Consider the following 24,726-nt stretch of genomic DNA (forward strand, 5'->3'; position numbering starts at 1 on the left):
GCAAGACAATGTAATATAAGACAATATAATTGGAACTGAGGCTAATAAATTCAAATACAATTAGAGAGTAAGAGTGTCCAGAACCAAAGGCCTTACTCTAAAGCTGGAGGTGAGACAGCCAGGAGCTCACACTGCACAGGTGAGCAGTAAAAGGAGGCGTCTCGTGACTTGGAAACTGTTTTATCTTTCCCTCTAAATGGAAAATGGAAACAGAACAGTGGAAGTCGTGCGAAGGATGCAGTTGTTCTTCTCTTCTGAGAACCAGGGACCTGGAAATACCAGCAGTCCATGGAACAGGAGCATTAACTCTTTAACTCCCGGTGCACTGCATGATGTTATGGTGTGGGGTACCAATAACAAAAGTCATAAAACCATGACAAGTGTCCGTGGCAAGGAGCAGGAAAGCTGCAGAGCCTCCAGCAGAAGGTAGCAGCTGTCATGGACACTGCTCCATAGAGAGAAGAGCCCTGCTGGCACGGTCAGCCTGGCAGCCCAACACTGCCAGCACCGGCTCTCACCGCCTGTTTGCTGCACATCACATGCCAGCTGCTCTCAGACTCCTTCCCTCACTCTTATGCTGCACATCTTCCATGTGCCTGCTGGCCCAGGTCCTGCAGATCCTGATGCACCCACAGAGAAACAGGCTCAGCTGCTTGTTCTTCCTGCTTGGGAGGCTCTGCAGGGTGTCAGCAGCCATCGGTTGTATCCAGTGTTACAGGTTCATGCTGGATTGCTGCTGCTGCCATGCTGATGGCATCCTCCAGGCTCTGCTGCTCTTCGAGCTAGGGGAGGAAAGTCAGAGATAACACCGACCTCCCACAAAGTGTGCTCAGGAGGGTTGGCCTTGCCCCAGAAGGCAGAGGTGTGAGGGACCAGCAGGAGGAGATACAGCAAAGCAAGAGGCTGAAGTCAGTGAGCAAATAGGGATGTACGCAGTGAAGGTGGCAGGAGCAATGCTGGGGGGCTCCGTGGTACCTGCACTGCAAAGTGGGAGCCATTGTCGGTCTCCAACAATGCCACCTGCTGATGACAGAGGGATGTGATGGCTGACTCTTCAGACATGGCTGCCCCAGAAGTGACTATGGTAACCTAGAAGTTAAGACACAAGATAATGGTGTCATAAAAGAAAGTGGGATTCCCTCCTAGCAGGCAGCTCCTCTGTAGGGAAGAGGGAAGGCCTTGCTTCTGCTCATACCGGCTGCATCTCAATGCCATCAGTGTCGACCATAGTCATGGTGGGCATGTCACCATCCACAAACTCTTCCTCAGGCACTGGGAGGGCACTGCTTTCTATCACCACACTGACTGCACTGCCCAGGTCCTGCAGGTCTTCCTGTGACAAGCCGATCTGGATAGGACAAAAGCAGATGCTCTCAGCCAGGCTGCTTTCTCAGGAAGCCTTACACAACACCTGATTTTAGCAACAGAAAGGCTGAAGTATTTTCTCCTCCCTCATATGTGCAAGACCTAAGGCACAGAGAACTCCAAGGACATTGCCCAGGGTCACGGGCAGAATCAGAGCCCTCACAGATCCCTCCAGTTCACCCTTCAACAAGATCTCCCTTTCCATTTAACATCTTCTCTCTGGGCTCCTAAGTGATAGCTCACGCAGGCAGCTCCTCATGCTAAGAGGAAACAAACTTCACTTATGGCAGCTGCTTCCTCTGCCCCAAGCCACAGAAGGTCTTCCCAGTCAGCACACAGGCAGCTTGTGCAGGGAAGTATGTGCAAGAAAAGCACTGCTGTTTACAAACTACGGAAATACAACCTCCAAATCCAGCCTGTGTCAGCAAAGAGTGGGAGCTGCCTCCTGACAGCTGTGCAGGAGGCAAGGGCTGGCACAGCACACAAGCCCAGACAAATGCATGACCCTATCCAGCAAAGCAAGTGGTGACCAGAGGCCTGTCATTTACCCTTCACATCAAGGCTGCAGCAGTGGAATAGGACTGCAAGGGGGAACCATCATGACAGACAGAGCCCCAGGGTCTGTTTTACACAGAAAGAAAAAAGCATTATAGAGAAGACAAAGCTGAGATCCGACTCCCAAGGGGACATCCTGTTTAGTGGCTTCAGGAAGTGCCTAAAGGGATGCAGAACAAGCTCAGGAGAGGCAGAATCTCACTCAAGTAACAGCTCTCCCTCAAGTGCTGGAGGCTGTTAATGTCCATACCTCCTCTGTCTCAACCTGTGTAGGCATATCGTCATCATATTCCTCTTCATCCTTATCCTGCTCCATCTCTGGTGAGAAAGCAACATGCTGGCTCTTCATGGGGGAGCCTCCTTCAGCAGCAACTAAGTCAGGGAAAGCAAAGAGTAAAATGGGAGAAAGCAAGAAAGTGCATATCTGACCCTGAGAACTGCCTGGTCATTGAAGGGCCAACAAAGAGGAGCAAAAGATCGTAACAACAGCCCGGTGTTAGCCTGGAAAGAAGGACCTTTATCTCTTCCTGTTCTACAGAGCAGGATGGAGTCCCTTCTCAACGGATGACACACAGCCAGGACCACAGGGAGAACTTTACCCTTGGCTGTGACGTGAATCTGGGCTTTATGAGTGAGGTGGACAAGACACACCACAGATCAGGTCTGAAGAAGGACAGCAGATACAGACCCTTGCTGCCATCTGTCCCCCCTCTGCCACAGGGCACAACCCAGGCACACACCAAGTGATGTGGAAGTGACTGCTCACCCTCCAGCTGCGGCTCACACAGGAATTCTTCGCTCTCCACTGTGGCCACGGGCTCACTGCGGCCACTGCACTTGTGCGTAATCAGCGTCGATTTCTGGCTGTAGGCCTTCCCACACACCTTGCAGCCATAGGGCCTGCTGCGAGTATGCACCACATGGTGCTTGTAGAGGCTGGAGTACTCCGTGAAGCACTTTCCACAGCCCAGCACAGGGCAGGCATATGGCTTCTCCCCTAGGGCAGAGGCCACAGTACAAAACTTAACCAACTCGTCCTCATCATACTCTGCAAAGAGATGCCCTAACAAGAGGGACTTTCTGTCCCAGAAATGATCATTTCAGTCCCAAAGATTTCCCAGCTGCCACACACCATCAGTGCAGGCAGCTGGCTGGGGAGGAGCTGTGTGTCTTTTCACCCTCTCCCCTGCTTACCTGTGTGAATTCTTATGTGGTTCTTGTAATTGGTGACGCTGCTGAAGCTCCTTCCACACATGGGCTCCGGACACACGTAGGGACGTTCGCCTGTGTGCGTTCGGATGTGAACCCTGAGGATGTTGGCAGTGGTAAAAGAGCGGTCGCAGTACTCAAATGGGCACTTGTAGGGCCTCACCCCTGCAGTGACAGAGTAATGCTGATGAGAGCCCTGCCAGACCACAGCTACTGGGAGTGCCCCATACACCCATCCCCCTCCACAGGAAGACACCAATGAGACCTCAGATCAGTCCCAACCAGATGTACATTTCCCCCAGCAAAACGGGCACCTTTTCACTGAGCTGTCAGTAACCGAGCTGAGAATCCCCAGTGCTACTTCTATTGCCCAACTACTTCCATGACGACCTCAGCTCTGCTGAGCACTTGGTACTTGGTTTTGGAAGCCCTTTTGATAGGGAGATCAGTTTGCTTATACTGCTCACCTGTATGTGTCCGGATGTGTTTCTGTAGATCACCAGAAACTCTGAATGCTTTGCTACACGAGTCCTCTGGGCACTTGTATGGTCTCTCATTGGTATGTATTCTCATGTGGGCCTTCCGCCCATACACTGCCCAGTAAAGAAACCACAAAATCAATTTTACAATGAGAAGGAACTCACATTGCAAGGTGTGAAACACCTCTCAGTTCACACACACGTCTATCCTGTCTTCACAAAGCTGAAGGGGAAGAAATATCAAACGAGCCCCACAACACCCCTGACTACTCAGTTTCTGCTTCTAACTCCTGTCTGTAATCAGTTCAGTCCTGAGCAGCCTCCCATACTGCAATTCCTTATCAGAAGGCATTAAGAGTTGTGTTTATTGTGCTCTGCTGGAAAGAAGGGCTGATATTCTCAAGGTGTTCACAAGATTCTCAAGAATTTTCACATGAGAGAAACTGTTACCTGTAGCAAATGTCTTCCCACAGCTTGGGAAGCAACATGCATATGGCCGGTCACCTGTATGAGTACGTTCATGTACCTGGAAGAGAAAGCGTGGGTCCTCTATAGTCCATGACAAAGGGGTAAAGAAAATAGCATGGGGAAATCTAGCAGATGAAGAGAATCTGAAGTTCTCTGCTGGATTTCGTATTGGCCAGTTAACAAACCTGTCTCTTTCATGGGACAAAGCTTCTTCCCACTGATATATTCCCATTTGATTTACTCCAAGTTACGGATACTTTTTCCTGGCTCTTCAAAGTTAAAAGAATCTCCTTAAAAGTCCTCAGAGAAAAACTCACTGCAGAATGGAATGTCAATGCCACAGAGTATCCTGACCTTCCCCCTGATTTCCCTCTTCCTTTGTGTAGGAACATTCTGATCTGGCACTAGAAAATGGGGGCATATTTGGTCTGCACACTGTGACTGCATCTTAGCTGCTTTACCTTCAGATGGTCAGCAGTGGTGAAGACGCGACCACAGCCTTGGAACTCACAACGGAAAGTTTTACGGGCCCGTCTCCTCTTCCCATTGCCGTGCACTTCCTCCTCCTGCAAATGCCACCAAGCCAATGAGAGGAAATTAATTCAGCCAGCCACCACAGCAGCTGCCACCAAAGCCCATTCAGATCACTTCTTTCCTTGCCATACACATGCAGTCTGTCACTTGTCCCTACAAAAGCGTGTTTCTACAAACACAGCTAAGGGAGACAACTTAAACTCTAAATCAAATGTACACTACCACACAGTCCCTTGGTGCTGCTGGAAGACCATTAAGGAAACAATTGCATCCTCACCTTGTTGACATACTGTGTTAATGCATTAATGGTCCTGACATCAAAGGAATTGTCTTTCTCCTCAGTTTCTGCCTGCTCTTCCAGGATGGGTCTGTCAGAGAGCACGATGGCAGGACAATGGATGGTGGTGGTGGAGTCATCCTCTATCTGGATGATCTCTGAAGTGCTGGAATCAAAACCTTCTGCAAATAAAACACAGAAAAGCAGCTGAGTGTAAACCACACTTCACCTCCCCAGGCTACATCCAGCCTTGGAAATCTGCAATGCTTCAGCAGCTTTTGCTCCAGGAAAAGAAGCAAAAGCTGCCAAGGAAAGAATGGGGAATATTCTTTACCTTTAGGTATGCAGGCCAGACCCCTGTCTTCTGAAACGACTGGTTGTCCATCTTCAAATGCTACAAAATCTGAAAGAAGGGGGGAGAAGAATCCAAGCACATTACTGGAAGACTCAGATGAGATGGAGGGGGCACCACATCGGCTCCTGAACACTGCAGTATTCATACCCAGAGAAGCACACAGGGCAGGGCTGCCTGCCTGTGCTGAAAGTCAACCACAAACGATAGTTTTAAGACACCACTTGAGCCCCTCATCCCTAAACATCAAGAAAGGTGAATGTGTGGTTCTCACCTTTCTGAACTATCACTGGATGGATGTACACTGTGTTTTCATCTTCTGTTTCAGTGACTTGCTCTTCAATTATCTTTTCATCTGAAACAGTTAAAAACAACGCTATTAGCACCACCCTCAAAGTCCACACTGGTGTAACGAGCTGTCCCCTTCCTTTGTTGCACCTTCTCAAGGAATATAGCCATGCAGAAGGCAGAACTGTCACGTGAATGTTGCTATTTATCATCATCATCATAGTATCATAGTCTCGTGCGGGTTGGAAGGGACCTTAGAGATCAATGTTATCATGCTTTCCCTCATACAGCCATAGAAGCACTTATCTTCCTAGAAGAGCTGGATCCTCCCTTTCCTAGACAGGAGGGTAAAAGAATCTCAGTTATCACTTGTTTACAGTCACTTGTTTGAAGCAGAAAAGAACAAAGCGTGCAAAGTATTTTGGCTTCAAAGTAGAAAACAATTATATTTCTGCTGGAGGAAAGTCAATTGGGAGCTTTTAATGGCATCAGCAGGGCCTGAAAACATATTTTCTTCTATGCTGGTTGGGGATCACCTATTCCAGACCTCATGGGTGCTTCTACCTGTAACTCCATGGTGTTGTTAATTGACTCGGAGCCCTCCCAGCCCAGACTGCGTTACCTTATTACCTTTATCATCCCGCAGGCTGGATGCTGTCACCCCATCACTGACGGTCCGTGCCCTCAGCCCCATGTTGTCCATCACGAACCTCGCCGAGCAGCTCCTCGGTGCTACAGACCTTGAATACAACCAACATCCCCCTTAGTTCTCCCACCTTAAAGCGCTACGAGTCACAGGGCAGCTCCGTACCCACCTCCTTTAGGGGCAGAGCGCGGCCTGCCCGCCCATAGACCATCATAGGCCGGGCCCTGAGGGGAGCTGAGGGCCAGGCCCAGCCCCACAGCACCGACCTGAGGGGACGCCTGCCTGCCTGCTGCACAGCGCGACCCCGAACCGCGCATAGCGACATAACGCGCCGCCACAGCTCAGCATTCCTTGTGACATATCCAGGTTCCGGGGCCGCGCTCCGGAAGTGAGCTGTGGAACTTCCGGGTTCGTGCACACCATCTCTCCCGGCCTCTTCCGCCACTCCCAACATGGCGCCGGTAGCGAAATCTCGCGAGATCTCAGCCGTACTTATAGCTGGCGGCTGGCCCCGCCCCGTTCTCTCCGCCTGAGCCGCCGCCGCCATGAGGTGTGTGCGGGCTGTGCGGGCTGTCCTCCCCATCCACCGCCATCCGCCGCCCGGTCACCGGGTCTGATGGTGGGGAGGGGGGTCGATGGGTGGGGAGGGGGCGGATGGGGCTCGGGATGGGATGGGGGTCAGGCCTGGATGGCGCTCGGGCCTGGTCCCCGCTTCGGGCCTGGTCCCCGCCTCAGTGCCCGCACTAGGCCCCGGCCTGAGCCCGTCCCGTTTCCCCCCGCAGCAGCAAAGTGTCCCGCGACACGCTGTACGAGGCGGTGAAGGAGGTGCTGCAGGGCAGCAAGACCAAGAAGCGCAAGTACGACCCCTGCCCTGTGCCCGGCTGAGGCCTCGCACCCCGCACCCCTCATAGCGCCTGACCTGGAGCTGTTCCCTCAGGTTCGTGGAGACGGTGGAGCTGCAGATCAGCCTGAAGAACTATGACCCGCAGAAAGACAAGCGCTTCTCCGGCACCGTCAGGTTCGCCATCCTCCTGCTCTCACCCAGCCTTCAGCTCACGGCTCAGCACAGCGCTGCTTCCCCGCTGCGGGCCGTGCTGCTGAACGCCACGGGTAGTTCAGACCGTCACCCCCGAGAGGGTGAGGCTGGACGGACCCCCACCCTGGGTCTTAAAACAAGAGGGGAGGTGTGGGGTTCTGCCCCCACCGCCCTGCCCCACGGGCAGGTTCTGAGCGTGGAGGAAGATAAGAGGTGCTGCGGTAAGGTATCTGCACCTGGGGCCCTCTGAGCTGTGTGGCATCCATAGCACTGATTAACTGGGGCTCTGTCCGCAGGCTGAAGTCGACCCCGCGGCCCAAGTTCTCTGTCTGCCTGCTGGGGGACCAGCAGCACTGCGATGAGGCCAAGGCGGTCGAAATCCCTCACATGGACATTGAGGCTCTGAAGAAGCTCAACAAAAACAAGAAGCTGGTGAAGAAACTGGGTGAGTGCGGTGACAGAGTGCAGTGAAGCCAAGTAGGACTAGAGGTAAAACTCGCTCTATCATGGTAGAGCTCCATGTATCTGAAATGTGGCTTGACAAACACCATGCATTTCAGCAAAGTCTTCCATGTAAAGTTAATGGGATTGCTGTCAGGATGTCAGGCTCTGAGTCCTGGCAGGTTCAACTGGTGTGACAAGAGTAACTTACATTGGAGTACGAGGAAAAAGGCAAAGCTTTGGGAGCATGAAAATGCACATGGGGGGGGAAATGCAGCAATTCAGTCTCACCTGAGGTGCTGGTTTCAAGCTCTGGGTTAGAGCTGAGTACTTCCTTACCTGCTTTTCTTCTCACAGCTAAGAAGTACGACGCCTTCCTGGCTTCAGAATCCTTGATCAAGCAGATTCCTCGAATCCTGGGTCCAGGTCTGAACAAAGCCGGCAAATTCCCTTCTCTCCTCACTCACAATGAGAACCTGGTGGCCAAGGTCGATGAGGTCAAATCTACCATCAAGTTTCAGATGAAGAAGGTAAAGAGCTCAGGGCTTGAAGCTTCTTACCTGGGGGGTGGTTGGTGCTCACTTGGCTGTGGCTGCGATCTCTGCTCTGGTCTGTAGGTGTCCCCCCAGCATCTTCCAGCAGCTCCTGGTGAGGAGCATCCAGCACCGCTGGGCAGCAGAGGGACACAATTACCAGAGCATTCAGCTGCTAACTGGAAAAGAACAATTGATCTGTGGTTAGAAGAGCTTTGAAAAGTGATTAGGAGATGATCCTGATGTTGGAGCCCTGAACACAATTGGTCGTAATTAACACTTGCAGTAAGTGGGTGACATGTGCAGGGTGCGGCCCTGCAGCCAGGCAGGCCCCAGTGGGTTTGTGCACGCTGCCGTGCTTTGGCACAGGCAACGTTGGGACTTGACTCTGCAAGTGAACTTTGCAGCAGCTCCGTGGATGTCTGCGCCTGCTGTCAAAGCAAACCAGCTCCCTACAACCAAAATAACCCCGCTCTGGCATTTTAATCTTGTGGCAGTGCTCTAAATGCGACTCCTGGGTATTGTTCAGAATTAGCAGCTCTGCTGGCTGAGGTGCATCCTCAGACTCCAGCTGATCCGAGCCTGAAGGCACAGCTGGAGGGACACAGTAAATGCAATAGTTTGCAAATGCTTCAGCATTTTAAGTAACGGGGCTAATGATGTCCTGACGCTTCTCTTGTCAGCTTGCTCATAAATCCTTTTGTCTTCGGCCTGTAGGGAACGTTGACTTACAAGCTCCTCTGCAAGGCTGGCAAGCAGAGGCTTGGCCTCTGTGCGTGTTATGTGCAGAAAGAAAGGGCTGGTGGCTGGTGCCAAAACAAAAAGTGAAGCTGGCGCCATGCGTAGCAGTTGGAGCTAATAGTCTGTGCTGCCTGGTGAGTCAGGCGTGGGATTAGATGGGAGCTCTGCTCCTGCTTCCCTACCAGTTCAGAGCAGCACGTTGCACATCCCCAGTTTCCCAGCTTCAGGAGGTGGCTGCTTCATTAGGGTTAGGGTTAGGGCGGCTGCTTGCTGCCTTCAGTGCCACCTTTGCACTATGAGGAAGCCAGACCTGTGCCAGGTTACTCACATTGCATCCAGCTGCTGCCAGACACATTCATGGGAGCCACATCCCAGCCACACTGAGTTCTATGGAAGCACCTCAGTGGGAAGGTTTAGGTGCAATGACAGACCGGGTTGTTTTGTCTCACCAGTGATGTGTATAACGATGTCCTTGTCCCCAGGTGCTCTGTCTGGCTGTGGCTGTTGGTCACGTGAAGATGACGGATGATGAACTTGTCTACAACATCCACCTGGCCATCAACTTCCTGGTGTCCTTGTTGAAGAAGAACTGGCAGAACGTGCGTGCTTTGTATATCAAGAGCACCATGGGGAAGCCCCAGCGTCTGTACTAACTGGGTGGCAATAAACTTTTAGGACATCTTACAGCTGTGTGGTTGCATTCCTGCAGAGCTTATTGGGCAAGGCTTTCTGAAGAACTGCTTGCTTCCTTGCAGAGAGAAAGGTTTTGAATGCTGTTAAATTGATGTGAATTCAGGGGAAACATCAGCCTTAAATTTGCATTTACACAAGCTGATTCCACGTGAAAAAGACAAACTTGTTGCCCCACATTCAGAGTAGGAAGATGGGGGGGGGGGGGGGGAAGGGAACCACAACAGCCAGCACAAGCAAAATTGGGGTGGTTACCTCAAAACTAAGGAGGACTCAGTGCCCAAAACAGCTCCTTCCCACAGCAGCCATGACACAGCCCCAGGGCTCCCCACTTCTCACCCTACGAGGGGTTTCCTTACCTCCTGCCATCCCAGAAGCAACATCCTGCCAGCTCTCAGGGTCTGGGCTAATGGGGCACTCATGTTTTTATAGGGTTCTGCCCTTGCAGTGACCAATAGCTGCAATCTCAGGGGCTGCACAGCAGCAGCTCATTAAGACTTGATGGTTCTTCCAGCTGCCCGCAGTTAGTTGGGATTTGGAGGGTGCTGGGGGTATGGGGGGGTGTTGCAGCTCAGCAATGGGCTCCTCATTGGCTCTGCTTTGCTTTGCAGAGGAGTGTGAGGTAGTTCCTGTTCAACTCAACGTTCTGAGCTAAAAATGAGATGTGTTGCATCTAATTAACGTATATAAATAAATGCATTGTGTGATGAGTGCGGAGCCTATGGAAGCGGGTAGGATTTAAGCTAAAAGAAAAGCTCTGTGCCCTCAGAAAGAGCTCGACTGAGGAACAGAACAATGAGAACAGCCTTGGACCCCGCTGTTAGGAACCTTTTAAAGCAAGCAGCAGAGCCAGCTTCTGAATGATCAACACAACACCAAGAAATTCCATTTAATAATTAAAAAAAGACAATACAAAATGCAAACATTTCTTTTTACAAAGTTCAGATACTTTTTTTTTTTCTTCTTTAATCAAGTGCAAATAACTTCATGAACTACCCCTTCCTCATCACTCGCTTTGCTGGAGCTGGTCAGTCACTGCTGCAAAAGGCAGATATAAATATCCCAACATGAAAAGAAACCAAACAAAATACACACAACAACCCTTATTTTTAATATGTTCTCTGCGTTGAAACATTCAATACATCTCCAGGGAGGTGGTTTGCAGCCCTTCACACCTTTTCTGACTCATCCCATGGGGTAAAGAAAGGGCTGCTTCTTTCTGCCGGCCCCGTGGGGCTTTTTCTGGGGGTTGGTTTGAGGATGTTGGTGGAGTTGGGGGATGTGTGACCAATCTTTGGCCTTTCCATGAGGACGTGCAGCCCAGCTCACCTCCCAGCGCTGCCCTGGGGGAGCAGAGGTGCCCTGCTGGGGATGGACGGCACCCGGGACACCCCACAGTTCCCAGATCCACCCTTACAGGCTCAGAGCAGCAGCAGCAGCTCCCAAATTCAATCACAAAGGATTGAAGAGCTCTGCGTCACACCGGGGCCCCCACAGCACGCATTGCTGGGCTGCCTTTTTCTTTTCTTCTTCTTCTCAATACGAAAAGACCCTTTTGGCGGTCATTGCTCTGCTGTGCCTGCCCCAGAGCCATTAAAAACACAACAAAAAAGAAAAACCAACCCTCCGAATCCCTACAACGGCTTTTGTGCATCAAAGCAGCTGCTCTCAGACACCAAACCCAGCGACAAACAGCTCAGCAGCCCCCAGCTGCTTCCAGCCAGGCTGCGAGGGAGAAGCCCACAGCTGCGATGAATCAGTGCAGCCTTTTCCAACCCCACACATCTTGGGGACAAACCTCAGCTCTGCTTTACTGGCTCATTGCAGCCCGTCCCGCTGCTCCCAGCAGAGCCCAGAAGTTGTTGGGGTGAGCGAGCAGCACAGCTTGAGGGAGCCTGGACCAACCCAGGGCTCTGCCTGGACCAGCAAGGGGATGCATGGAGCAATAAATAGTTGTTCTCTCCCAGCATGGGAGGAGTGGGCACAGTGGGACAGAGCAGCTTCCCAGAGCGAAGGAGATGAAACCATCCACAGCACTGACCCTGCCCAGCATCACAGCCAGCCCCAGTCAAGGTGATGGATCCACTGTGAGTGGACAGAAGTGCCTTAAAACCCAGCAAAAACTCACCCCATTGTGGCCAAGCCCCACTTTCCCACAGAGGAGAAGTGCAGCCTTCCACCTGAGCAGGTTGCTGCTGGGAAAACACGCAGCAGAAAAGGTTCCGAGGCCAGAAAACACCATTGCATTGGTCACCAGCAACCCAGGGCTGGGCTGGGTTTGTTCTGTTGTTTTGGGTCTTTTTGTGATAGACACACATTCTCATTTCTCAGGCAGGTATAAATATTGTAGTTTCTAGTAGAAAAAAAAAACACAACAAAACCCCCCCCAAAAAACATCCCTCTAAATAATATAAAGAAGAATCAAATGATTGCACTTAATACATATGAAAAAGGTAGAAAGGAGGATATCCTAGTGCACAAACGTTGACTCCTGCTCTTCACAAAGCTTGCTTTCTGTCCACCAGTTCCTCTTTGGCAGAGCTTGTAAGGAAGTCTGCTTCCTTGGCACAAATGTCCGTGGGGAGGGGGGGGAAGAAGGCGCCCGGCTGAAGTCCTCCTTGGTTGCTCCATCTCTCCCATATGCAGCCAAACGTTGTTCTCCGTGCCTTCCTCCAGCACCAGGTGCCAGCACGGCTCTCCAGCAGGATGGATGGGCACCAGTGCCACCGTGCCGTCCTGTTCTGTCCTTTCTCTTTTCCTTACCATGGTTATTTTTAATGAAGTCGGCATTGTTTTGTTTTCTATCCCCCCCCCTTGGGGCTCCTCTGCAAAGCTGTGCTGATAATTAAGCTCCTTGCGCTGCACAAAATGCACCGTTAGCTCCGGTGCTGCCCTGGGATGGGGCAGGGGATGAACCCTGGGGGGGCATCGAGTGATGGGACAGAGCCGGCACAGAGGTGGGAAGGAAATGGATGGGGTGAAGAAGCTGCTGTAGAAGAGGAATGGCATCGCTGGGTGAGATCAGGGTGAGCCCGGAGCTGTCTGCGGGGTGGGAGGCGGCGATCCTGCTGGAGCCGAGCAGGAGGAAGGAGGAAAACTGAAATAAGAAGTGAGGGAGGAGAGGCTTTCCTCGGCGGCCGGGCGGCCCGGGGTGTCAGGGCGCTATTTGTAGGGCCGCAGGAAGCTGGAGACTTTGGAACGGAGCAGCTTGATGAAGGAACGGGGCAGCATCTCCTTGTGCTTCTCCGTGTACTTGAAGTAGTTCTGGGGGTGTGCCAGCACGTCGAAGAACGCTTTGATCAGCTTCTTGTCCTGGGGGGGAGCAAAGCTGATGTCAGCCCCAATTCTGTGTACAGCGCACAGCTGATATCAGCCCCACAACACCCCCAAACCTGAGCGATGCACCGTGCTCACCCCAGCAGTGCCAGGCAATGGAGGTGATGGGGGCAGTGCTCACCTTGAGGATCTCCTGGTGGTTTTCGGAGGCGTACAGCCTGCCGTCCCGCACTATGTCCTCCACCAGCTGCTCGTAGTCCTCTGCAACAGCCAAGCAAGAAAGCAGCTCAGGGCACGTCACCCCAAACCCAAAGTCCCAATCCCCAATGCATGGGAGATGTAACCTGGGCTCCTGGGGAGCAGAGCAGGCAGTGCCAGGCTGGGATGCTGTCACCCCATGCTTACCATCATAGGTGACGTAGGGGATCTGGAAGCCCCGGGCGCTGTTGGCCTCGCTGGTTTTGAAGTTGATCCAGAGTTTACGAGAGCGGGCGGTGAAGGCGATGGGTCTCTCATAGGTCTGGCACGTCTCATAGGTGGTGATGGAGGATGGGGAGGCTGTGGGGGAACAGCGAGGGACTGAGTGATGACCCCCAGCTCACTGTGCTGGAAGGCTTAAAGGGGACACCAAGGATGGGGCTTGTCTGTGGGCAGTGAGGCTGACCCCCCCATCCCTGTTTAATAGCAGGGACAGTGACATTCCCTCCTTGGAATGGAAGCAATTCCTTCCTTCCAAGATTTTGAACCCCAAGGACTGCTGAAAACGGCCCTCATTCCATGCACATCCCTGCAAAGCAGCAACACGATGCTGACACCCCTCCAACAACCTTCCCATTGCATAAACCCACCCCACTGCCACGCAGGGCCCTGCCGTTCTCCCTTGGCATCATCAGCTCTGCTCTGTTCTTCCCCAGCTCCTCCCATGAGCACCTCACCACGCTCTGTTACCTACAGTTTTTCCGCATCACCAAGACGTCCCCGCACTCATCCTCAGAGGGCAGGAAGATCTCTGGCACCACGATGAGGATCTTCCTCTTGGGTGGCGGGTTGATGTTCCACGTGCACTCCACGTTGGCAGGGTAATTCCCCGGGTAGTTGGGGGACTCAATGTAACCCGTGTATTCACCCAGCTCCCCTCCGCACTGACGATCTGTAAGGCAGGAGAGGGACAGAAGGACTGGAAACTGGTGGCATGGATGGACTAGAAACTGGTGCCAAAGGCAATGGGACTGCAGAGCTTTACAGCGTGGTATGGGTGAGCTCTTTAGCAGCATCACTCCATGCACACCCACCCACTGGAAGCACAGCAATGACCGAATGTGCCATTTTGAGGGTCCTGGGGGTGGGTCTGGGGAAGGAGCCCCAATCACACCCACTGCCCACCTACTTTTGCACTGGGACACGGAGGTGGAGCCGTCGAAGTCGGTGGTGGTGTTGCCGGGACAGGCGATGCAGTAGTTCTGCCTGAAGTCAGGCTGGTAGGTGCCCACGGCGCAGCGGATGCAGCGGTGGACGCTGGTGTTGTAGTAATGCCCGGGTGAGCACTGGACTGGGGGAACAAAGAGCAAACAGAGCCCCGTCACCACTGGCACAGCCCCATTGGGTCCCTCCTGCCCTGTGCCAGTTGGTGCCACGTACCTTTGGTGTCGCAGTCCTGGAAGGAGAGGGCTCCCTCGTGCCGCGTGGTCAGCCCCCCGCCGCAGGGGAAGCAGAGCGCCCGGCCCACCTCGGGCTGGTAGGAGCCACGTGGGCACGGCTGGCAGGGCTTGAAGCCATCGGCGGAGTGCTGCCCAGGGGGGCACTGACCTGTGGGCACAGCCATTGCTGGGACGCAGCCCACAGAGTGCCCCGTGCCCGGCTCCCTGCCCCTCCAGCTGAACAAAGGGGATGGGGGTGCTTCTAAATGCTGTTCCTGTGGCCAAACGGGCAATTCCCGGAGGCACTCAGAGCTTTTGCCTCTTCTGGATGGGGACTGATAGCAGAGCATTGGGGTTGGTGTGTGGATGTCCCCATCCCGAGCCCCTCCACACCCCCCTACCTGTGCAGCCGGTGATGTTGGTGGCTCCCACGGGGCCGAACGCATCGCTGCGGGGACACAGGTCACAGGAGAGCTGCCCTTCCTTCTCCTGGTAGGTGCCAGAGGGGCAGGGGACACACTGCTCCGTCTGCCCGTGGTAATAGGTTCCCTGCGAGCAGCTGACTGAGAGCCAGGGCTGGAGGTCAGTGACATGCCAGGGGGCTGTCCCCAATTTGGGGGCACACATCGGTTCCCATCCCACACCCTGCACTGCTCCTTACCACACTTGGTGCCCAGGCGCTGCTGGCCCGGCCCGCAGCTCTCCTGCCGCTCCGGGGTCACACTCAGCTTCCTGGCCACCTCGTACTCCATCCCAGCGAAGCGCAGCAGGAACCGCTCCTGGTTGATGGATTTCTTCAGGGCTTTGATGGCCGATTTCAGCTTTTTCTCCACCTTCTGTCGCAGGCAGTGCAGGTTGCAGCTGGCTGGGGGCGTGGGGGGGCAGAGAGAACAGTGATAAGAGAAGGGAGAAGCCCAACAGGATTCTCTCCATCACGCAGCGTGCTGCTGTGGGCTGTGCTGGATGCTCAGCCAGCACAGGATGAGGACCATCCCAGTACTCTGCTGTATGGGGATTCCACCCAGCCCACCTGTGGTCTCCTCCGGTTTGATCTCCGCCTCGAACTCCAGTGTGATGCGTGTCACCTCTTTGTTGGAGGAGTTTCGAGCCCGGCGACCCTTCCCCTTCTTGGACGAGTCACACTTGAGGTTGACAAAGGCCACCTGGCAGTCGGAGCAGGGTGCAGCACTGCCTGCATGCGGGGTGACAATGGGCACCCGTCCCTGAGGGCTGGGATGAGCATCCCCCCACTCCTGCTCACCTTGTGCCCCAGCTTTCCCTGTCTCGTCCTGCTTGCCCTTAGCCCGCGGGTGCAGGTGGCACTTGGCGTCCTTGATCTTAAAGGAAGCCTTCTGCTTGATTGGGGCAGCGACAGTCTCTAAAAGAAAAGGCGGGTGCTGAACCCGTTGGTTGGGGGCGGTGTGGGGTCGAGGGGTGGGTGCCCACAGCCCCTTACCGAGGCACTGCTGGCTGCTGTTGGCTGCTCTGTGCTGGCTGCCCTGCCGCAGCACCGGCGTCCCGCAGCTCACCGTGTAGCTGCTGTCAGACTCTATGGGAAGGAGGTGCAGGCGTTGGTGTGCTGCTGAGCCCCCAATGCAGACACCCCAGGAGCAGCTGTGCATTGACCCCAGGGTGCAGCACCCAGCACTGCACTGACCCACCCCAGCAAAAACATCACTCCTTTACACCCCGAGGGCACTGCAGCTCTTCTGCCCCTGCTTTGGGCCACGCAGGGGATGGAGACCCTCCTGACCCCCCCGTACCTGGCTGGAAACGAGCCTTGGAGGCGCAGGTGAGGGCGCAGCTGTCCTTCTTGCCCGTCTTGTTGCAGCTGAGCGTGGCCCGCGGTGGCACCGAACCTGACAGGCATTTCACCAGCTCTGAGGGACATGCACCGGCTGGTGGGGACAAGTGGGGACACCCGTGGCTGGCACAGAGCAGAGACCACGGTGGGACCCCCTTACCCACCCAGCTGGGAGAAGAGTGTGGCACAGTGCTCCTGGAGCAGCATCTTAACCTGCTCCCTACCCCAGCTCCTTGTGCTGTGACAGCCATGAAAACTGTTTCTTTAGGGGCATGTCTAAAGTAAAAGCCCACAGCCAGCCCTAGGCATGGTCAAAGATGCAATGAGATGTGCCAGGGCAGGGGGAGCAGGACAACATCCATCCCATCCCATCTTCACCCACCCCCATGTTGCTCCCTGCAGCCCCAGGTGATGGTTGGTGCCATGGCACCCCCGGGCTGTGTCAGAGCAGGTCTGAACTGGACATACCTATGCAGTCCTTTTTGTTCCAGTGCAGCTTGCAGCCGGCAGGACAGGTACACTGATAGCTGCCAGGTGTGTTGATGCAGCCAAATTTGCAGCCCCCGCGGTTGATGCTGCATTCATCAACATCTGTGGGAACAGAGGGAGAGGTGGGGGGCAGCGGGACCCCCGGCTTCAGTGCTGAACCACCTCAGGGATGTGATTTTGGACAGGTAAATGGCACAAAACACACAGGCCAGCAGGGTTCTTGCAACCCAGGGGGGCTGGGTTGGGAGCAATGGGGCACGTGTGGCACGAGTAAGGTCACCCCCCACTGCCACAACACACTCCTGCACTCCCCCCCTGCTTCATCTGCATCCCAGGGCACTGCACGCCCCCGCCTCGTGAAACTTAAATCAACCTCTTTTGATGTTCCCCTTCCCACCCCATCCCATCTCGCTGCCAACAACGCCGGGGATTTCTCTCCCTCTCTCCCTGCAGACAAGTCACAAATTGTTCCTGCAGCTGCGTTTGAAGTTGCAGACACCAACGTCTGGCTGTGTGCGCTCTCCCTGCACGGCCCCAGTGTGGGGTGCACGGCGGGGACATGGGACACTGCCACCCGGCCCTGGGGGACAACCATGGGGCTGCCCCATTCCTCTGGGTGCCCCGAGTGCTCCCCAAGACCCAAACCTAATGGGGCCCCACTGCCAGCCCCCATCCGGCCCTACCTCCGCAATGGGTGAGCCCATAGAGCGTGTAGCCCTTGTTGCAGAGGCACTGGAAACTCCCTGGGGTGTTGATGCAGAGATGGTCACAAGTCCGGTCGAAGGAGCACTCATCAATATCTATGGGGGGGGTGAAAAAGTGAGGTGAGGAGTGTGCCAACCCTCACCTCCCCCTCCTTGTGATGCAAGCTGGGGGCTCAGCTGCACTCAGCCTGGAGCAGCTGCAGGAGAGATGGGGACAGAAGGCAGGGAGAGGTGACAGCGCATCCCCTCACCTTGGCAGTTCCTCTCGTTGATGAGCAGCTTGTAGCCCTTCTTGCAGCTGCACTCGAAGCTGCCCACCGTGTTCCTGCAGATGTGGTCGCAGCCGCCGTTGTTGAGCCGGCACTCGTCGATGTCTGGGGAGGGGGAGGACAGGGACACGCGTGCTGTGCTGCTCATCCCAACCCTCCCAGCTCTGCTTTTATATATATATATATTTTCCCTTTTCCAGCTAATCGCACAATTTACAGCTTGGAAAGGATCTGTGAAATGGAAGGGCAGCAGGAAGGGGCGGCCGTCTGCCCATCTCCCCACCCCTTTGTTACCGGCTGTAAAACTGCCTCGCAGCAGCAATAAAACCCCCAGACACGAGGATATGGCTGCGGGTTATTGCTCCTTCCTGGAAACTGTTATATCAGAGGGGCAGCCCTGAGGAAATAACGAGGGGAGGGGGCTCCTGGGAGCAGCCAGCAGGTGGGCAGGAGGCTGCAGAGCCTTGTGGGGTTCTGCTTTCAAGCAGGGTCAAGTTGCTGGAGCTGATGAATGATGCAGTGCAGGCACTGCCCGGTCATGCCCTTGGGTCACAGTGCTCCCCTGCACGGACACACACGGTGCTGATGTGCTCTGATGCCAAAAAAAGGCAGAATAGAGCTGGGGATTGTCCTGTCTCAGAGCTGGGAAGCTCTGCAGACCCAGCCCAGGTGTGCTGCATCAGCACAGGATGCACACATGGAGCTGGTCCTCCAGCTCCACCCGTGGATGCAAACACAAACCCCAGCAAATCTCATTGCCTACACCTGAGCCTTTCCTACAGGCACTTGTGGTGTTCACAGGGCACTCCTACCTTTGCAGGTCTTCCTGTCGGGCTGCAGCATGAAGCCCATGGGGCAGCTGCAGTGCACACCAGTGGCCGCATCGTGACACTTGCTGTCACAGCCCCCATTGTTCACAGCACAGGTCTCTGCAGGGAGAGGGAGGGAGAACAGCAATGAGGAGCTGGGGGGCACGATCCCTGCCCAGAGAGGGGACCTGGTGGGTTCCAAAGGTGAAAAGTGAGCACACGTGGCATCCAGGTTTCCTGCTGCCCTGTACAGCCCTCCTGCCTTCCAGCATCCCGCACTTTAGAAGGGGTATCTGTCCCTGCAGTGGGACACAGGGACAGCCCCTCCTGTCTGTCCCAGTGCAGCACACTGAGGTCTATGCAGGGATGGACGGAGCAGTGCTGTGGAAGGAGGGGTTTGCCACCATGAAACAAAGGACAAAACACTTGTGGACTCTTCAGGAGCCTCCATGAGAGCAGGGCTGCAGGCAGTGGGGACACACAGCGCTGTATGTATGCAAGATGCACTCGGGTGCACAGCCCTCACCCCACATCAGTTGCACCCACCAGCCCCACAGTGCTCTCCTTGCCCCACACACGCTGCCAGGCTGTCCTCATGTGTCACCAATGGGCACAGTGGCCCATCTGGCTGCCCAGGCTAATTTAGGAGACACTATGTCAAATTAGAACACACACTCACACACACACACACACATACAAACCAGCAGCATCAGTGGAAAAAAAAATCCCTTAAAAAAAAAAGGCTAATTCTTCCAGCATGATCAAAGTCAGCTGTTGCTGGTAAGAGCAGAAGGGGCACTAATTGAAACGAAGCGTTTTCAGCTTGACAGCTTCCCTGTGAGATCAATCTTCAATTTGGGTCCTAACCGCCAGAACAATGGTTTGAAGTGCATGAAGTTGTTCACAGAGGGTAATAAAGCCTTTCCCTTCGGAGGGCCGGGCAAGGGGTAAATGAGGCTTCAAGGAACCCGACATGAACATGCCTTGAAGAAATTCCTTGGAAAGAGCAAATCCCAGGTTCTGCTGCTCTTTGCATGGGGCCCAGTGACGGAACCGTGCAACCATTTGCTGCAGGGCGACGGGGCTGGGATCGTTCTGTGCTCGTCTCGCTGCTGCTATTTTTATGATGTCCCATAATAGGAGAACAAAGGGACCATTTCGTGCAATTAATAGCCAGCACAATTACAAAACGTAACGGCGAGGGATGGATTTCTGCAGATATGAACCCTGCAGCCCCAGACCAGCAAAGAGCACAGGGCAGACAACACTGCACTGAAGGGAAGGGGAATTCATGGAGGGTGCATTAAGGATTTGATTCAGCTCTGTTGCAGCAGCTCGGTCAGGGGGAGCCCAGAGGAGCAGGTTAATGGTGTCACTGCTCAGATTGAACCCCTTCTCCCCAGCACACACACACAAACACAAACACACACGCACTCCATCCTAACGCAATGTCCATGCAGAGTCCTCCACTGTCACCGGGTCCAAATGTGCCCCATTTATGCCCCCCTGTGCTCCCACTGCCCACACTGCTCCGGGTTTGCCTCCATCTCCCGGGAGGCAGCAAAGGGACATCAGCCCTACAGCCTTATAGGGAGAACCATGGGGTGAACAGAGCCCGGTGTGCTCAGCACAGAACTGAAGGTCCCCTGGTGCTGCTTAGGAGGGGGGGAAAAGGGGTCACTGCAGGTGCTGCCAGCAGTCACTTGATGGGGAAGGGAAGAGAGGAGGGGACAAAGCTCTGCACAGTCTGAGCGATGCCTGCTGCCCTGCTCTTGCAGCACAGCTCTTGCAAACACCTCTTGTAACTGCTGCACTGCAAGCAATGGCTCTGATCCCAGCAGGACAGAGCGGAGCACCGGGGCGGTTCTGCAGCACTGATCCCACCCAACGCTGCCACCTCATCCACAGCTGCAGAGATGGGCACAAGGAAACCATCACCCCCGAGCCAGGCGAGGCGAGTGCCCAGCATCATGCAAGCACAGCCAGGGAGGGGTTTGCTGCTCTGTGCATCCCCAAAAGCAGAGCTGGTTGCAGCCCAAGGTTTGCTGGCGCAGCGTGCAAGCAGCAGCAGTGCTGGTTAGTGCTAGCAGCGCAGCTGTGCAAAGCGGGCATGCAGTTAGTCCAAAGCTCAGCCCCCCAGTGAGCAGCATCTCCAGGCGAGACCCCTTCACAGAGAAAGAGAGAACGAACATATTTACCATTAGAAAACGTCTCAAGGATAACGTGTTGCTGGAAGTGTCTCTCCCCTGTTTAACATTATAAAAAAGTGATTTAGAAACAGTGTCCAGCAAGGAAGCTTCTCTTGGTGTCACACCACAACCATTTCCACTCCGCTGCCTCTCGAGCTTGGTGGAAACGATCCCCCACATCCCAGAAGGATCCAAACCCAAGGTCTGGGTCCATCACCCTGCCTGCATCACCCCCAGGCTCTGCCATCCCCACCGGTTCCGAGCTTTGCTCAAGCAGCAGGGCAGGCGCGGAAGAAAGCGAGCAACAAAGAGCATTAGTGCAGAGCCCGTTAGTCCCAAGGAACGGTGCCTTGCTCTCAGCAGGGCAAAAATGAGCGCTCACCGGGGTAGGGGCAGGGAGGAGGGACTGAGCCCAACCTCAGTCAGCTTGGGATGCACCCAAAGGGCCGTCTGGGGAGCCATGGCACAGAGCTGAGGGCTTCCCTGCCTTATGCTGGGTGTTCTGGGGGGGATGAAGCAGCCCGGTGCCTCCTGTGCAGGGATGGAGCCCTGCAGCTGGGCTGGAGCGAAGCACATGGGGATGGGAATTGTGGGGCACGTGGAGCTGTTTGGGGATGGCAGCATCCCTGTTGGATGAGACACAACGCCGGGTCCGTGCAGGGGGAGGGAGGAGAAAAGGGAAAAAGGAGGAGAAAGCGCAGCCTGCCCCATGGGTACCCAACACAAGGGCAGGGGTTTGCCAGCAAGGACACGGGACCCCAAGGGGACGTTGCCTCCTTCACCATCAGAGCAGCACGGTGAGCCCTTGGCCACCCACCTCGTGTGTCTGAGCCTTGTGATCCCCCATCCCCACGAAGCCCCCCGGTCCCCGGCGCTTTGCTGTTCCCAGCTCTGCTCCTCTCCCTGGCACCGCAACCAGCCGGGCACAAATCGCCCCAACACAGCTCAGGAAATCTGCCATAAAACTGGAGCCGGATTCGTTTCCTTCTCCACTTAATCACATTTCCTGCCCATCCGCAGCTCCCGCTCCAGGCTCTGCGCCCCCAAACACCAAAAGGACGCGAGATGCACCTCCAGCATCAGTTTCACCCCACAAAAATCTCCCAGAAAGCTGAAAAATCCCAACAGCCAAAGCTGCAGCTCCCCGCGGGCACCGCACCCCGGGGCCGCCCCGACCGAGGCTGTAACGCGGAGGGCGATTTGTTGCGCATTTGTTTCATTTTAAAGGCCGCTTTTAGAGCATCAACATAAATATCCGAGGTCAGCAGCCTCCCCCCGCAGCTCCCATCCCCTCCCCATCCTCCCCCCCCCCCCCCCGCCCCGACACTGCAGACGCGTTGGGAGCCATTAGGGCTGGCCCCGCTCTGCTCCCAGGCATGTTCTTCATTATCCTCGTTTTTAAAAGCGGCAATAAAAAGCGGAAAAATGAAAAACACCGGCCGTGGCCTCATGAAACCGTCACTCAGAGGGGCTGCTCGAGCTTCCTGCCGCGTGGTGTGATCTGAAGGGAACCTGGACCAGGGGACGGCCCCGGCAACCCATCAAAAGCACCGCGTACAATTTCAAAGCCCGAAGCCCGGGGAGAGTTTGCGTTCCCCCGCGCTGGAAACTTTATTCCCCTTGAAATGATGAAATATTTCAGAGGAAATGGAGAAGGAGAGAAGGGAGGGGGGTGGCGGTGGGAGTACTGGGGTTGTGTGGGGGGAGCGGGGCTGTTTGCTGAGCCCTGGCCATAAAACAAACGTGGGCAGTTATAAATATCCGAGCAGGTACCTCAGCCCCCACCTCGGCCATAAATCCGCCCCTGGAGCACAATCTTGCAACGTTCCCATTGAGGCTGGGGGTCTTGGGACCCCCCCCCATCCCAGGTGTTATGGTACAGAATGGGGCTGCCCCTGCAGAGCCACGTGAATGGAGGCACAGGGTTGGGGGGGTCGGAGCTGCCCCCAAAAGTCTACAGTCACAGTGATACATCTCAATCAGGAAGGTGGGAGTGGGGAGAAGAGCCTGCAAGGATGCAGCAGAACCCATGGGAGGTGCCACCCTGAGAGATGCTGTGCACAGATTGGGGCAGAAAAGGCACATTTTTGGTCAAGGCTCTCAGGAGGAGGTGAGACTGCTGAAGCACAGAGATGCCCCTCTCATACCTGCAGCACACGGGGCTCCACACTGAGACCCTCCATCAAACAGAGACCTGCAGAGCACCACCCTAGTGCCCCCCACACACAGAGAGGGGGCTGCAAAGTAACCCTGCTGGGTGCTGAGCTGGGGTGGGATGCAACAAGCAGGGAGAAGATGCATGCAATGAAGCAAACCCCACTCAGCTCCCCGCTGCCCTGAGGATGGGGTACAGCACCCCATAGAGCTGGCTGGGAGCAGGCAGAGGGCTGCAGTGGATGGACCCCCCCCTCCCCTGGTTCAGGCCTGAGGTCAGAGCAGCCCCTGTGCCACGAGCAGCCCAGAGCTGGCTGCTGCCTCCAGTCACTCTCAATCCCCCCCCCCCCCCTTTTTCTTTTTTCTCCCAATTATTTTGCAATAAGAACTGAAATGTCTGGAGCAATTTGTGGACTTCAACACTCCCTAAACGTAACATTTTCTTAAATCAAATCAGCTGTCAGGCAGCGCAAGCATCTGAAACCAGTCAAACTTCTATCTCTGTTTGATGTTTCCCAGTTTGAGAACACATACAGGAAAAGGACAGTTTTGGGGTTGGTTGGGCTCTCAGGGTTGTTGGTTATTGTTTTTTCTTCTACACAACAATTGTTCCTGAGCTCAGACCCCAGGATGCCAATTTAGGATGGGGCGCATGCACCCAAATCAGTCCCCTCCAGCTCCATCCCTGCTGCTGTTGGATGGAGGTGGTGGCACCATGGGGACGGTGACAGTCACTGCTGTGAGGGCCATCAGTTCCCCTTTCCCTCCTGCAGCACAAAGGCAGGTGGGGATCTCAGCAGGCTGAGTCACAACACATTTGTCCAACCCCACCCAGAGCATCCCAAAAGCCCCGTCACTCTCAATGCATCACTTTGCTCTATGGGTCTTGATACAGCACCTATGGATGCTCACAGCATCCCACACCAAGCTGCTCCAGCATCAGCCTTATTCTTCTGGCAGAAGGAAATGCCCCATCGCCAAAGCACTCCTTCACCCAAAGGCACATCGCTCAGGGACAGAGCGAGCAGCCCTGAGCCCCAACACAGACCCCAGATCCCTTGTGGGATCCCTGCACCCACCTATGCAGGTGACGCCATCGGAGTGCAGCAAGAACTTGACGTGGCAGCCACACTTGGGGCCCTGGTCCGTGTCATCACAGGTGTGTTGGCAGCCGCCGTTCCCGTAGTTGCAGGTCACTGAGGGGGACAAAGCACAGGGGTCACCATGGGGGATACAACCCACAAACCCTCCCCATGTCCCCCCTCCTCCCAAACTGGGTGGCACAGAGGAACCTCAGCCAGGTCCTAAGACGTGTTCCTCCCTCTTAGATAATTTCAAAAAGCTTTTGGTTTTCCCAGCAGGATCTTGGCAGATGTAAACTCCTTTGTGGTTACATGGGCGGGTTTTTGGGGCACATTTGCCAAGTGCCACCAATAGACCTGGTAGAAGGGAACCCAATGAGCACCAGAGCAGTGACACAAGGGCACAATGAGACCTCCATGGGCTCCAGGATGACTCAGGTGCTCCCCTGCCAGCCCTCCCAGGGCGTGCTTTGCCTTTAACTTGGAGGGAAACCAGCCCCATAGGATTAAAACTGTGTCTCATCAGCAGTTTTACCTGTTTGATGCAAGACAGCGAGCAAGGAGCAAAATAAAAACAATTGCATAAAGACAGAAATATACATTTAATAGCCTGGCAGTGCCAGCAAGATACTGGCAGCAGATCACACAGGCTGAGAGCACCGTGTGCCCCGGGGAAAGGATTCCTGCGCTCCCCCTGTG

General features: G+C 54.8%; 3 protein-coding genes across 27 annotated transcripts in view; 1 reads left to right on the forward strand and 2 right to left on the reverse strand.

Moving 5' to 3' along the window:
- Window positions 1–11: 11 nt before the first annotated feature.
- On the reverse strand, window positions 12–6,486 carry ZNF76 (zinc finger protein 76). Of its 7 annotated transcripts, none has more exons than XM_085527238.1 (14): window positions 6,440–6,486; window positions 6,158–6,267; window positions 5,514–5,594; window positions 5,222–5,290; window positions 4,888–5,069; window positions 4,538–4,642; window positions 4,059–4,134; window positions 3,597–3,722; window positions 3,115–3,294; window positions 2,687–2,917; window positions 2,171–2,292; window positions 1,196–1,348; window positions 976–1,089; window positions 12–782 (listed from the first exon to the last, which is right to left on the reverse strand). In XM_085527238.1, exons 2-14 carry the CDS (start codon window positions 6,228–6,230, stop codon window positions 687–689), a joined length of 1,608 nt encoding a protein of 535 aa, XP_085383364.1. In that variant the 5' UTR covers window positions 6,231–6,267; window positions 6,440–6,486; the 3' UTR covers window positions 12–686. The 7 variants fall into 7 exon arrangements, 6 of the variants coding, with proteins under 6 accessions (XP_085383364.1, XP_015740645.1, XP_085383365.1 ...); XM_015885159.3 differs by having other exon boundaries at window positions 6,343–6,466; XR_014938796.1 differs by lacking the exon at window positions 2,171–2,292.
- A 208-nt stretch (window positions 6,487–6,694) lies between these two features.
- On the forward strand, window positions 6,695–9,608 carry RPL10A (ribosomal protein L10a). 3 transcript variants are annotated; one of them, XR_014938801.1, is made up of 6 exons: window positions 6,695–6,723; window positions 6,956–7,030; window positions 7,111–7,430; window positions 7,506–7,654; window positions 8,008–8,180; window positions 9,407–9,608. XR_014938801.1 is itself a non-coding variant. In XM_085527252.1 (6 exons), exons 4-6 carry the CDS (start codon window positions 7,597–7,599, stop codon window positions 9,575–9,577), a joined length of 402 nt encoding a protein of 133 aa, XP_085383378.1. In that variant the 5' UTR covers window positions 6,695–6,792; window positions 6,956–7,030; window positions 7,111–7,191; window positions 7,506–7,596; the 3' UTR covers window positions 9,578–9,608. The 3 variants fall into 3 exon arrangements, 2 of the variants coding, with proteins under 2 accessions (XP_085383378.1, XP_015740653.1); XM_085527252.1 differs by having other exon boundaries at window positions 6,695–6,792; window positions 7,111–7,191; XM_015885167.3 differs by having other exon boundaries at window positions 7,111–7,191.
- Window positions 9,609–10,489: 881 nt separating this feature from the next.
- The window catches only part of SCUBE3 (signal peptide, CUB domain and EGF like domain containing 3), a 36,630-nt gene continuing 22,393 nt past the window's right edge, over window positions 10,490–24,726 (reverse strand). For 2 of the 17 annotated variants that reach the window (XM_085527227.1, XM_085527228.1), the window contains 18 exons: window positions 24,025–24,141; window positions 20,801–20,848; window positions 18,606–18,722; window positions 17,776–17,898; window positions 17,504–17,620; window positions 16,800–16,922; window positions 16,291–16,407; window positions 15,984–16,076; window positions 15,789–15,905; window positions 15,558–15,719; window positions 15,189–15,392; window positions 14,929–15,090; window positions 14,529–14,696; window positions 14,278–14,439; window positions 13,843–14,040; window positions 13,296–13,448; window positions 13,072–13,151; window positions 10,490–12,926 (listed from right to left, as the gene is read on the reverse strand). In XM_085527227.1, the coding sequence (XP_085383353.1) occupies window positions 12,777–12,926; window positions 13,072–13,151; window positions 13,296–13,448; window positions 13,843–14,040; window positions 14,278–14,439; window positions 14,529–14,696; window positions 14,929–15,090; window positions 15,189–15,392; window positions 15,558–15,719; window positions 15,789–15,905; window positions 15,984–16,076; window positions 16,291–16,407; window positions 16,800–16,922; window positions 17,504–17,620; window positions 17,776–17,898; window positions 18,606–18,722; window positions 20,801–20,848; window positions 24,025–24,141 (2,411 nt within the window). In that variant the 3' untranslated portion in view covers window positions 10,490–12,776. Of the gene's footprint in view, window positions 12,927–13,071; window positions 13,152–13,295; window positions 13,449–13,838; window positions 14,041–14,277; window positions 14,440–14,528; window positions 14,697–14,928; window positions 15,104–15,188; window positions 15,393–15,557; window positions 15,720–15,788; window positions 15,906–15,983; window positions 16,077–16,290; window positions 16,426–16,799; window positions 16,923–17,503; window positions 17,621–17,775; window positions 17,899–18,605; window positions 18,723–20,800; window positions 20,849–24,024; window positions 24,142–24,726 lie in introns of those variants that run through there. The other 15 variants (XM_015885154.3, XM_085527230.1, XM_015885152.3 and 12 more) reach the window with 10 other exon arrangements.

Source organism: Coturnix japonica, chromosome 38 (genome assembly GCF_054131305.1).
Source record: "Coturnix japonica strain WE chromosome 38, WE-NBRP24, whole genome shotgun sequence".
Lineage (NCBI taxonomy): Eukaryota > Metazoa > Chordata > Aves > Galliformes > Phasianidae > Coturnix > Coturnix japonica.

Excerpts from the sequence above, each read along its gene's own strand:
- ZNF76 (XM_085527238.1), bottom strand. The coding sequence starts at position 6,230 with ATGGACAACATGGGGCTGAGGGCACGGACCGTCAGTGATGGGGTGACA. Across the intron at positions 5,291-5,513 it reads TCCAGTGATAGTTCAGAAAG|ATTTTGTAGCATTTGAAGAT; the intron begins GTGAGAACCACA and ends CCCTTCTTTCAG. Across the intron at positions 4,135-4,537 it reads CCACTGCTGACCATCTGAAG|GTACATGAACGTACTCATAC; the intron begins GTAAAGCAGCTA and ends TTTCTCTTCCAG.
- RPL10A (XM_015885167.3), top strand. Across the intron at positions 7,192-7,505 it reads CGCTTCTCCGGCACCGTCAG|GCTGAAGTCGACCCCGCGGC; the intron begins GTTCGCCATCCT and ends CTCTGTCCGCAG. Across the intron at positions 8,181-9,406 it reads TCAAGTTTCAGATGAAGAAG|GTGCTCTGTCTGGCTGTGGC; the intron begins GTAAAGAGCTCA and ends CCTTGTCCCCAG.